Source organism: Carassius gibelio, chromosome B2 (genome assembly GCF_023724105.1).
Source record: "Carassius gibelio isolate Cgi1373 ecotype wild population from Czech Republic chromosome B2, carGib1.2-hapl.c, whole genome shotgun sequence".
Taxonomy (NCBI): Eukaryota; Metazoa; Chordata; class Actinopteri; order Cypriniformes; family Cyprinidae; genus Carassius; species Carassius gibelio.
This window is the reverse complement of record NC_068397.1, coordinates 20,765,100-20,777,496: the sequence shown is the minus strand read 5'-3', so window position 1 is coordinate 20,777,496 and position 12,397 is coordinate 20,765,100. Positions and strand designations below refer to the sequence as shown.

The following is a 12,397-nucleotide window of genomic DNA, read 5'->3' as shown; positions in this document are numbered from 1 at the left end:
CTCATCCTGGTTATTATGATATAGAGTCAACTTAAAGTAAAAAAAATGGTACATATTACTCTTACTAGCAGCAATCGATTAGTATTCCTGCTCCGCCCCATTGCACGATGGGAAAGCGGGATGTTCAAATCTTCTTCCTGCTTTTTTTTGGCTCGGTTTGTTTTTGTTCATCATGGAGGCGAGAGGCAGGTATGGCAGATTTAAGATTGTGGACTTATTTTAAAATGTTTTATCGTGCAAAATTTTTATTTGAATCATAACACGTATGCGGGTCTCACTTAATACAACGAATATGGATCATTTACTGATTTAGCTAAATGCTAATAGAAGTTAGCGGTCGTCTGAACTGTTGTCTTATGTTTTCTGATCATGTTGTTTAGTTCAATGTTCTAAAACCCCAAAATGTAGTGTATTGTAAGCTTACACTTACGATATGTAACATATTTTTTCATTAAAACAGAAGTTGTTGATCATTGTTGGTTCCATTAGTAGTAGAGTCGTCATTAATAACTGTTGCTTTTATTACTCATACAGTGCCGTCAACACTCCCGCCAGCAGACCTGTTACTCGGAGAAGCAAAAGTTATGGTCGGAGCTGTGTGGAAGCACCCTCATATTTCTGGCAAACACCAGGACATTTAACCGTCTTGAAGATCCCAACCAGTAGAGGGGCTGCCAAATCACAACTCATCACCGTAAGAGACTCAAAAGACTCATACAGCATCTCAATGATATGGAGTGAATAAAGTGTCAGACTCAGATGTCTTTATTTTTTTCTACAGGATAAGGTTGACCCCGAGCATATCGCTCTTCTGGTGAAAAATGAGTGGAAGCTGTCATATGTCACCCCTTTGCATCACTTCAGACATACACAGCTGAAATCATACTCCAGACACCTCGCAGCCTTCATCGCAGCAGAGAAACAGCAAGGAGTTGCAGTTGAAGTTGGGTTAGAAGCGGGATTCAAGGTCACATTTACTGCAGTTCTTGGACTGGCTGAAACTGATGAGGATGCTGAGACTGTTTTCATTCAGGTAAGCCTGAACAGGCTGGTAATTAGTTCATTTTTGTGCTTTTATTCAGCAAGGATGCGTTAAATTGATCAATAGTAATACATGTATGATGTAACAAATGTTTTTCTTCCTATTCATCAATGAATCCTGATGCATCATGGTTTTCACAAAAATAAAAATATTAAGCAGCAAACCAGTTTTCAACCTTAATAATTCTTTAGGACCAAATCAGCATTTTAGAATCCTTTCTAAACGGTTATGTGAAAAGTTTGCGATCAAAAATGTTTTTTAATCAGTATAGTGCATTAAATTGATGTCTCAAAATATACATTGACTTTGCTACAAAATGTCTTTCATCAAAGAATCCTGAAAAAATAGCAGTTTCTACAATACTGTAAGGCAGCACAACAGTTTTTAATTTTCATAATGATAAGAACTGTTTCTTTTGCACGAAATCAGCATATTACTATGATTTCTGAAAGAAAGACTGGAATAATGGCTGCTGAGAATTCAGCTTTGCCATCGCAGGATAAAATTACATTTGAAAAAATATTGAAATAAATATATTTAAAATAATATTTCACAATATTTACTGTATTTTGTATCAAATAAATGCAACCTTCTTCATATGAGACCTCCTTCAAAAAGTCTTATAGAACAATGCATATAAATATGCCACATTCATGTTCATTTCTCTCTTATTCCCTCAGATCCAGTCCAAACCCGCATTTGCTGCAGCTGCAGATGCACCGAAAGTGGTCTGGCGCGGTTGGCTCACATGCGTCAATGGTGATCCGGAGTACCTGAGGTCACTGCCTCCCGATTTTGTCAGCTTACCTCTGTTTTGCACAAGCGGAGCGGAGTCTCTTACAACCCTGGTAAAAACCTGGTTCGAGAGGGCGTTTGATTGCAACTTTGGTTCTTTGGCTTTAAACTCCACCACTCTCAACTGGCTGGCTGCTCTGTGGACTGGTTGCCATCCCACCTGTAACATCAGGCACCTGAAACTGGCCTGGAGCCTTCCAACACAGCCACCAATGGATGTCTCGTATACAGTTAATCCTCAGGATGCGTGGGAACTCTGGAACAGCATTCACCCAGAGGAGAGTACAGACGACAAGATTGATATTAAAGAGGTCCAGTCTTTCATCAGCGGGCTGGAAACTCATTTTTTTAGACACTTTAAGATCTACCTGTCTGCTGGTACACTCGTCAAAGTATCTACCGCTCTGGGATCAGCACATCTTGATGGGAAAATCAAGGTAATTGCTATGTGTCATGCCTATTAATTGTATATTCAGCACGAGTTACATTCATATTTGTTTAAACTTGATTCTTCTCTCTTTCAGATTGGAAACAGTGATTACATCACCACCTTACTTACCCTGCTGACAGAATCTGCTCTTTTGAAAATGCCAACCTAAAATCTGCTCTGTTTTTTATAGATTTGTAAATACAATTTTTGGTTGTTGTTTTTCTTTTTTTTTGCTATGACATCTAAACTTTTATATATTTTAAAGCTTATTGTTTCATATTTGTTTTTGTGTGTGTGTGTGTGTGTGCTGTCTATGTTTGTTTTCCAGCTTTTAAAATTTGACTTTTTATTCTGTTTTCGGATGCCTGTTTTCTTTCCTTTAACTTGCTAGAGTTTTATCAAGACAAATAACATATCAGCCTTAGGCTTATGTTAATGTGATACGACTCCTTTATCACAAATAAACCTGATAATCAATGGTGTGTAAATGTATCACTACTACATTGGTTCTTATAGTTCACACAAACAGGCATTAATATGTCTATTAGTATATTGTAACATGTTTATGTTTTATACAAAAATTGTGAACCTTTTGTCATCTTTACTAAACGAATAGTGGCTTAATTTTGGTTGTTTAGATGTGTTTTGACTCGGGGCCTCTGAAATTATTTGATAACGTTTTGCTAGCAGTCCCAACAATGTCAGAATCTAACGGTCTAAATATAGAACATTTTACAAAGCATGTAGGTAGAACAGGCGAGCGGAAGTTTCTAATGGTAGTTCAGAAATTAGTTTGGATTTGATTGGTTTCTTACTTGTAACCAGTTTAAATTGACTGTTTGTGTTGTTGCAGATTACTGTTGTTGGTGGTGTACATTCAAAACACCCTTCATTTAGGCATTTACATCAGAAAAGGACCTAAGATGTGCATAACAAAATGTATTTGAATTGAGTTACCTTTTGTCTCTCAATAAAGCATACATCCAAGTTGAATTTTCAAATTTATATGAGAGAATGACATTTAATTTAAAGGAGTCTGAAATCAGTGGTTCTCAAAATGGGGGTTTTAAATTAAATGCTAAAAATGACTATCCAAACGTGTTAAATGTTAAGACCAGAGTGCTTGAAATTGAGGTAATTACACAAATCACTGTATTTTTATTGTATCTATTGATGCTCCTAGTTCCGGTAATGAAAATGGATGCTTCGTCATCATTACAGCAGAAGTATCAGAGGAAATATTGTATTCAACAGAGAAGGGTCTCAGAGTAGAGACGGTTGCAAACCACTGATCTAATCCTCCTGGAAAAGGTTGACCTACAATAAACAAAATTTCAATGACCGCAAGCATTTGGATTATTTTTTTTTACTTTTTGGGATATTTTATTTCCACTTTCAGAGTTTTGAAATGTATAGATGGTTGTACATCTTAAAATCATGGATGATATATTTTATGTAACCGTATTTCAACACCAATATTAGAACACATAACTGTCCTGTGGGAAAACAAGTGTTCTTTAAAAAAAAAAGTAAGGGCAGTTGTAACAATTCTAAGAGATTCATCTCACATTCAGTAACACGCTCTACATTAAGTTTCTGAGCATACGAGCAGGCTACTACTGCAAACCTGTTTGTTCAAAAATTTCAGATTATGAAAAATCTATTTTTACCTTGGGTCCTCATACTTGCATAAAACAATACATCCAACAATATTTAAAATAATTATAATAATACAAACTTTAATAGAAAAACTCTTAGAGGATTAAAGTGCATGGACTGGTTCAATGATGCATTCAGATGTATAAAAGAAAACAAATCGATAATCATTTTCTTCTTTTACAGCCTTCATGAGATTGCAATGTTTCAGGAGGGACTGCATTTTCAGTAAACCAAAGAATGAGAGAGAGGAAAAAAAAAATCAACTTATCTGCTTACATCTGGTAAAATGCAGAGGAACAGTTAATGCTCAGTGTTCAACTCATTATAAAAACCTAAACTTAAAGAAATGGTAAAGATATCACAGTGCATCCAATTCAGACTAGAGCATCTATCAGGGGAAATATTTGCTCATTTGGAAGAACGAGCATCATTCACACCAATCCCCAGTGATGTGTGTTTCTGGTTACTGTAGTTATTCTTCAATGCAGTCAAACAGACCGGCAGAAGCCCGATTCCTTCCAGAAAAAAAAACAATACTCTGGCTGATGTTTTTCCAGCTGCCGTTTCTCTTTTCAAAACATTGCCTTTGGCTACTCTCAGGTATGAAAGAGAAACCAAATGTAAAAACAAAAATGGAGTAATGCTCTATGGCCAGGTGAGTCTCCTCAGAGCAGCTTCAGGAGATGGTACCTTTGCCATCTCAGTAACTGGAGACAATACTCAGTTTCCTCTTGCATGATGTACAATGTCTCTATGAGGCACGAGCTATGGTGAGGCATCTGAGAGATGGATACTGTATGTGTTACCATATATGTGATTCACAGTGAGTCATTTTTATTACACCAACGCCACCTCCCAACCTCCTGTAGTTCATTCCTCCATAGAGCCTTGGAGAAAGACAAAACAACAACAACAAAACAGTCAGTGACCGCAAAAATCACCAATGATTTGAATACGATTCAAGTCAAAAGCTCGAGGTATTATGATTTCTTTAATGTTTATTTGATCAAAAATACAGTAAAAACATTTCGTTTTAATATTACAGTAAAAATATTTTGAAATAGGATTACAACTTATAATAACGGTTTTCTATCTTCATGCATTTTAAAATGTCAAATGCAAAGCTACATTTTCAACAGCCATTTTTACAGTCTTTTTCAAACATTTTATCAGTGTTGAAATCAATTGTGCTTCTTAATGTTTTTGTGGAAACTGTGACTAAATAAATAAATAAACAGTCGTGTACATACCTCCATGTGTTGGCATCAGGATCATAGACCTCTATAGTTTTTAGGTATGTGGTACCATCAAATCCTCCAACTGCCATCAGCTGGCCATTTACTACTGCTAAACCAACCTTGAACAACAGAGAGAATTGATTTGCTGGGCAATTCCTTTTTTTAAATGGCTGAAACAAGTTCAAAGATTCACATACCCCGCTTCTTCTGGACGTCATTGCGACCACAGGTGACCACTGATTAGTTCTGGGATTGTATCGCTCTGCGCTGCTCAGTTCTGTGGTATCGTCTCTGCCGCCCACAGAGTAGATCATGTCCTGGTATACAGCACAGCCAAGGTGTTTCCGACGGGTGCCCATGGGTGCCACTGTATGCCAGCGGTTCTCTTGAGGGTTATACCGCTCCACTGCCAACAAAATCACTGTTAATAAACATTCTGCATTGGCTGCATAATATCTGAAAGACAGCAATCAGCACTACACTCAAACATCTGGAGCAAGATTTTGTAAATGTTTTTGACAAAAGTTGTGTATGCTCACCATGCTGCATATGATTAAAGATACAATAAAAATGATAACATTGTGAAATATCATTACCATTTTAATATAATACAATTTTTAACTAAAATAGTAATTAAATACTATTACTATTTCAATAAAATGAAACTTTTGTAATTTATTTTTTGTGATGGCAAAGCTGAATTTTCAGCAAGTTGTTAGTCACATGATCCATCAGAAATCTGAATATGCTGATCCAACTCTCTAGAAACATTTCTTATTATCATGTTATGTTGAAACTAAAATAAATTTGAAAAGATTCTTTAATGAAAAGAAAGTTCAAAAGAAATACATTTATTTGTAACTGAAATAGATTTAGAACATTGTAACTGATTTTACTGTCACTTTTGATCAATTTGATGCATACTTGCTTAATAAAAGAATTTATTAAAATATAATAGTACTGATTACAAACTTTTGAACAGTTTCGAATGAAGCATTAGGGATGTTAAAAATACCAGTACTTTGAAATCAATTTGACAAAAGGAAGTGAATTAACAATAGAGCTCCACTTCAGGGTTCATATGTACTTTGTGGTCAAATATGGTGTTTTGGCAAGATATTAAATGTAAATACAGTCAGTTACAGTATGAAACGGTTTCGATTTAATACTTCTATTCATATTTATCTTAACAAGAAAGTGAATTCAATAGCCTTTTCTTACTGTAGTACTGAGAAATTTCACAAAAAGTCCCAACGTTTATTAAATTTGGTGGTTGAATTGTCTACAAACTACTAAAACATTGAACAATAATGAATTTCACCAAACTCACGATTTCAAGCCTTGAACGCAAATAAAGTAATGTTCTTCTTTATTGAAAAATAATCGAATACTTAAATCATATAACTCATCACCTGTATTTATTCTTAAAAATACATAAGACACATAAAATATTAACCACAAACATAGCAATATCGAATCACTTTGAACTGAATCCAATATCACGGAGCTCTGCCTCTTCATCTTTACCTGTGTTTAACGGGGATGTGCCATCTGAACCGCCTACCGCGTAAAGAAAACCTCCTAACACAGCTACAGCTACACCCAACCGCCTGGTGCTCATCGAGGCAACACGAGTCCACTTATTCTCTTTCGGATCATACCTAAAGAATAGCAAATATCTCGTTAAATCCCCTCCTAAAGGAAACTTCAAGCCATATCCATTTAGATATTTAGATGATAATTGCGTAATTACCTTAATACTAACCTTTCGACAATGTTGAGACAGGAAACTCCATCCTGACCTCCCACGGCATACAGATACCCTCCTAATACAGCAACACCCACACTGGTCCTGCAGGTGCTAGTAGGGGCCACGTCACTGCTCCACTGGTTCGTCTTAGGATCATACCTGACAAAACCAGCAGCGGGAAGACATGTTGAGTTTCATTTCTTTTCTTTTTTTTTATACATAATTCATTTCATGTATTTCATTTCACCCTCTGAGGATTCATTCATTAGATTCTAGGAGCGGGATAAACACAACGGATTCACTGGTGTTAATCAAGCAGCACCTCTCCACACTATTGAGATAAGATGAGCCGTCATGGCCGCCAACTGCATACAACAGATCATCCAGAACACTGACACCAACTCCACAGCGCCGCTTGCTCATGGACGCCACCATCCTCCACTCATTGGTCTGAGGGTCGTAGCGCTCAACGCTTGAGATAGCATCACCGCTGCACCAACCTCCCACTGTGTCACACAAACAGAAATCAGATGCACATTGAGGAAATCTTGGAAAGCAAACCAAAAATCAGCCAATAGAACTAAGATACAGCTGCTAAAACACCCACCAGCAAACAGTACTTCTCCACAACGGATAGGCTTTCTGGGCCGGGTTCGAGGTCCCTGCATTAGGGGGCGCTCTTGGGGTAGCAGGAGGTAGTTCTTGGCTTCATCAACCAAGTCTCTACATGTTGATTCATGTGTAACAGTTTAGAGATGGAATGAAATATATTTATTTAAATGTTAATAGAGAAATTAAAACGTATATTTTAATGATACGGAACGATTTATTGCTGTAAGCTAAGCAAGGCAAGATGAAAGATCAAGGTGACCTATTACATATGAATTTTGCAAGGGTCTCCAAAAAGGTGAATGAAATGAAATATGCTGTGTTTTCCACCAATTGGCAATACAATTGGGTAAACTGGCAGTGGGCGGGATTCACAAACCAAAACAGAGACCGACATTCCGGCCCGGAACGTACATTTTCAAAGGAGAATAACTGACTGTAGCATTGTTTTTCAGATAAACAAGTATGTTAACTTAGCATGTTTCTTAAATATCTGCAAAAATATTATGCTATTTTTATGCTTTGGTAGAGACCAAATCTTACATACAGCACCTTAATAAAAAAAAAAAAAAAAAAAAAACACTAAGATTTATCTGAAAGGTAAAGAGATCTACATTAGTTAAACTCTTATAGTCTATTAAAATATGCTTCAGAAATATTGGACTCTGGAGGAGGATCTTTACCCATTAACAAAAACTTTAAAAAGTTTTTATAAAATAAAAAATAAAAGTGACTGTAAACAACACACCTACACTCCTCATCACTCTTGATTAGAGGATCTGAACCCACCGTCCCAACCAGAAACTTCGGGCTCAAAAGGGGAAGACGCACATGTTGCAGAACCTGTTGCCATGATAAAACAGATGAGCAGTCTTATGAATTATTCATCTCATGCAACCCTTTGATTATAGTCTAACTTAATTTACATGTAATTTACAGAGAACTGTCAAGTTAAAAAGCTTTTTAGCTAGTCATTATTAAAGAGATATATTATAAAAATCGAATTTAGAAATTGTTACATTTATTCAGCAGGAATGCTATATACTGATCAAAAGTTGCAGTAAAGACAAGTATAATGTTATTAAATATTTTAATTTCAAATAAATGCTGTTCTTTTGAACTTTCTATTCATTAAATTATGCATCACCATTCCAGAATAATATTTAACAGAACACCTGTTTTAATCATGGATTTATTGCATTTTGTTTTATATCACATTATGAGCATCTACCATAAGCAGTATGTGTTTAGTGTTTTATACGCTTATATCTGACCTGTGGCAGCTGAGGCCTGCGCTCCTGGATGCTGTATTTAACCCAAGCCATTACAGCATTAAACACCTGCTCCTCACTCCGAACATTGAGCTCATCACTGGAGATGATGTCTATCAGCTGATTGGCTGGCAGCAGCATGAACTCTTCACTCTCCATCACCTTAAAGCCAGAAATTATCAAAAAACATTAATGTGACATGTATAAATTTTTCACTTCACCAGACAGATTAGTTATTTGTAAAAACAGAGTCAAAACCATGGTAGTGTAAATGACCCTTTTAAACGAAATAAAGAAATACAGGGGTGTTAATTTGATATCAGCAGTGGGGGTTCCTCCCATAACTCAAAAATAACATGGTTGCACGGTCATCAGGGAAACCCTAAACTAGCTGATGGAAAAGTTGAGTGCACAGCTAAAATTAGATACAGGGAAGTCACAACTTCCAACACTTTCTGACCAGTGTCAATTCTAACCCAAGTAATATTTAATTTAACACAATTAGAAACATTTATATTGACTATACATAAATTGTGCATCCCTTACAGAATATAAATCACAGCTGAAAACAGTTGTGTTGCTTAATATTTTGGTCTTTTTTTATCTCTGTTAAATTAGTGTTAATAGAAAAGTTTAAAAGAAAAGCCTTTAGCCATTTTTTCATAGTAAAAATTTGATTAAGTTACTTTTCTGGTCGGGCAAGTACAATTCTCTTTCACTTGCCCCTTCACAAAATCCACTTGTCCCAGACAAGCGGAAAAGCGTTAATGTCGAGCCCTGAATATCTCTTATGATTAGTAAAGAGAATATATTTAGACCTGTGCTACACAAAGACAGCTTAAAAAAGAAATGATAACAAAAAGGTTCAAGTTCAAAGTCATGGTCCACAATACACAATAGAGGGCGTGTGGAAATCAACAATCACCTCCTGAAAGTTATGCTGGGTGAACTTATCAGCAATGCGCAGCAGCTCTCTGCAGGAGTGAGTGTCGGCGAAGGCCCTGATGCCTAAGCAGTTGGAGGGGTCCAATTGCCGCTTCAGGAATTCACAGCAGGCTTCCTGAATCTCTGCCAGTTGCAACAAGCAGGCAGCGGGCAGCAAAGTCTGCACATTACCCTCCTCCACAGTCACCTGAAGGCACAACACAACTTACGTCAGCTGGTTTAAAAAGTTTAATGTTGAGCTTCAATACGAAGCATAAAAATGCATACCTGCGAGGTATAAGCAAAGTCGATGAGCAGCTCCATGGCTCGTTCATCGATATCCCGGATCACAACTTCTGTCTGTCGGCTCTCGGCCAGTTCCCCCGTGAACATGGCTCTGAAGTAGGGGCTGCAGGCGGACAGGATCACACGGTGTGCATAGATCTTCTTGGCTCCCACCACCAAAACCACGTCACACAGCTCTCGGTGCTTCCGGAGCAGGTTGATGACCTCCAGGGTCTGCCGAGGGTGCTTGTCTGAGATGTAGGGCATCCTGGCAGGCTGAGGAACTCCCTCTGGGAGCTTGTTGGGGTCACCAAGGGTGCAGCGACTTGTGATATCCATTCCTGTGGTATCTGTGCGGGCACTGGTACCCCTAAGGGGAGAAAAGTCATAGTTTATGTGGTGCTTATAGCTGAATTGAACTTGTTTCATTATTGATGGAATTTACTTGTTTGCAACACCAATTCTGTCATTTACCTGCTTATAACTGTGAAGCAGCTTTTGTCATTGTACTATATGCTATATAAATAAAGATGACTTGACTGTGAGAAGTCAATCTGGATGGAAGTATGTGCTAAATGGAAACTATATAAAAGATTAAAAACAAATTAAAAACATGCCAACATGTTTTCAAACACCTGCTTTGTGCATGCAAGAGCAATCTGAACTATGTGCCAAATGTAGAGTTATCTTATATATATATATATATATATATATATATATATATATATATATATATATATATATATATATATATATATATAAAGCTGTCTGAACTCTATGCAAACAAGCTTGAAAGCAGCATGACTGGCAAATATGTACAAACACACCCATAGTAAACATCACAAATGAACATTAGAATGTGACGTACGTTCCTTTACAATTAAAAACACGTTTGAGTTCTTACATATTGACATTTAACGCCGGGTTTTTCTATTTAAGACCTATTTAGCGTAGTTTAGTTATAATACAACTTGTACTAATGTGGGGTAACTGGTTGCTCTGGAGAGTGAAATGTTGAAATGTGACAATGCAGCAGAATAGAAACGCGAGTTAAATGTGAGGTAAATATATAAACAAAACAGCTCAATTATGTTATGGACGTTGGAAACGTACTGAAGATTGGTCTTGTGACGTTTGCAATCAAGGGCCCGGAACATTCTTAATGCAAAGCTTACGCGCTAACAGAAGCGACATCATTTAGCCATGAGCTATAAAAAATCAGTATGGGTGTAATACACATAAGGTTACGGTTGAAGTATTTCTGTGAGCGAGACTCACTGTTAACGTTAGCCCTAGCTTAGCTTGATCGAAGTATTTGACTTGTAACGTTAGTGTTTTAGCAGTTTTTCAAAGGTGGTGTTACGCATTGTAAAGATGAGGCGTGATTCCCTCACCTTATTTGTCCATTAAAACGATCCAGGTTGAATTTTAAGTCGTCGAGATTTGGCCAGATAATATCAATACAACCTCTGGGTTTACGGGACACCATCCATCCACTTTTATTTATTTTTCTTATATGAGTTTCCTGGCTGTCACAGGAAATGGACGTTTTAGAATAAAAGCCCTGCATCTTTGTGTGCACTGCACTGAGAGAGAAGGTAAATTCGGAGACGATATACTTGGGATTTTAGCATTATTAATACCTATATGATCAAACCAGCATCATATACAAAAGTTGCTATCAATAATGGTTAAAGTAGCTCAAACGATTACAATATGTAATAATAATGATTATTATTGTTATTATAAACTTAATTACAGTGAAAATATATTTAAATTAATAACAAATTGAAATGTTGCCCTGGCAGCCATATTAAATAAAATAAGATAATATGTAATACTAAAATTATAAATAAATAATCAAACTACTTTTTCTTTTCAGCTTGCACTTTATCCTAACATACCTGTTTGTCTTGTGTGTTTGTGTGTTTGTGTGTGTGTGTGTGTGTGTGTGTGTGCGTGTGTGCCTGTCTGTCTTTAAAGGTGTGTAGTTTTCTGACAAATACATTCTAGATGAGACTTTAATAAGCCTTCTACATTCTTCCACTGTTTATTGGAATGCTTTCAGACAGGTTTAAAAGTGTCTCTCTCTCTCTTCACTTGCTCAGTTCTCCCTCCCTCCCTCTCTCTCTCTCTCTCTCTCTCTCTCTCTCCCCTGTTTCAGTTCTGTGGCATGTTTTGTTATACTCTTTTGTAGAGTGTTTTACTTTGTGCATTGGTGGCCCCCAAATTGAACCATAGGAGGCAGTGCTTTGGAGCCTGATGTGGGGGAAAACAACACCGCTAATAGAGGCAAACAGGACCTTCTCAATAGTCACTGATTAATTAGCTTGAACTCCTCAAATACCATAAATGATCTCATCATTTTGGACAATGAAAAAGGGAACCTCCCCT

The 12,397-nt window shown here is 36.8% G+C and overlaps 2 protein-coding genes across 4 annotated transcripts; one reads left to right on the top strand and one right to left on the bottom strand.

The window, feature by feature from the left end:
• Positions 1 to 89: 89 nt before the first annotated feature.
• LOC127951136 (centromere protein L) lies at positions 90 to 3,260 on the top strand. Its single transcript, XM_052548808.1, has 5 exons — positions 90 to 189; positions 535 to 694; positions 782 to 1,033; positions 1,723 to 2,274; positions 2,362 to 3,260. The coding sequence occupies exons 1-5, from the start codon at positions 173 to 175 to the stop codon at positions 2,434 to 2,436; spliced, it is 1,056 nt and encodes a 351-aa protein (XP_052404768.1). The 5' UTR covers positions 90 to 172; the 3' UTR covers positions 2,437 to 3,260.
• A 363-nt stretch (positions 3,261 to 3,623) lies between these two features.
• On the bottom strand, positions 3,624 to 11,549 carry LOC127951135 (kelch-like protein 20). Of its 3 annotated transcripts, none has more exons than XM_052548806.1 (12): positions 11,398 to 11,549; positions 10,007 to 10,373; positions 9,720 to 9,926; positions 8,798 to 8,956; positions 8,272 to 8,366; positions 7,522 to 7,637; positions 7,237 to 7,420; positions 6,918 to 7,073; positions 6,692 to 6,825; positions 5,362 to 5,570; positions 5,177 to 5,283; positions 3,624 to 4,813 (listed from the first exon to the last, which is right to left on the bottom strand). In XM_052548806.1, the coding sequence occupies exons 1-12, from the start codon at positions 11,490 to 11,492 to the stop codon at positions 4,729 to 4,731; spliced, it is 1,914 nt and encodes a 637-aa protein (XP_052404766.1). In that variant the 5' UTR covers positions 11,493 to 11,549; the 3' UTR covers positions 3,624 to 4,728. The 3 variants fall into 3 exon arrangements, with proteins under 3 accessions (XP_052404766.1, XP_052404767.1, XP_052404765.1); XM_052548807.1 differs by having other exon boundaries at positions 6,930 to 7,073; XM_052548805.1 differs by having other exon boundaries at positions 5,177 to 5,570; positions 6,930 to 7,073.
• Between the last annotated feature and the right edge of the window lie 848 nt (positions 11,550 to 12,397).

Excerpts from the sequence above, each read along its gene's own strand:
- LOC127951136 (XM_052548808.1), top strand. Across the intron at positions 695-781 it reads CCAAATCACAACTCATCACC|GATAAGGTTGACCCCGAGCA; the intron begins GTAAGAGACTCA and ends TTTTTTCTACAG. Across the intron at positions 1,034-1,722 it reads CTGAGACTGTTTTCATTCAG|ATCCAGTCCAAACCCGCATT; the intron begins GTAAGCCTGAAC and ends TTATTCCCTCAG.
- LOC127951135 (XM_052548805.1), bottom strand. The coding sequence starts at position 11,492 with ATGGTGTCCCGTAAACCCAGAGGTTGTATTGATATTATCTGGCCAAAT. Across the intron at positions 9,927-10,006 it reads ACTTTGCTTATACCTCGCAG|GTGACTGTGGAGGAGGGTAA; the intron begins GTATGCATTTTT and ends TTGTGCCTTCAG. Across the intron at positions 7,638-8,271 it reads AAGAGTGATGAGGAGTGTAG|AGACTTGGTTGATGAAGCCA; the intron begins GTGTGTTGTTTA and ends ATCAACATGTAG.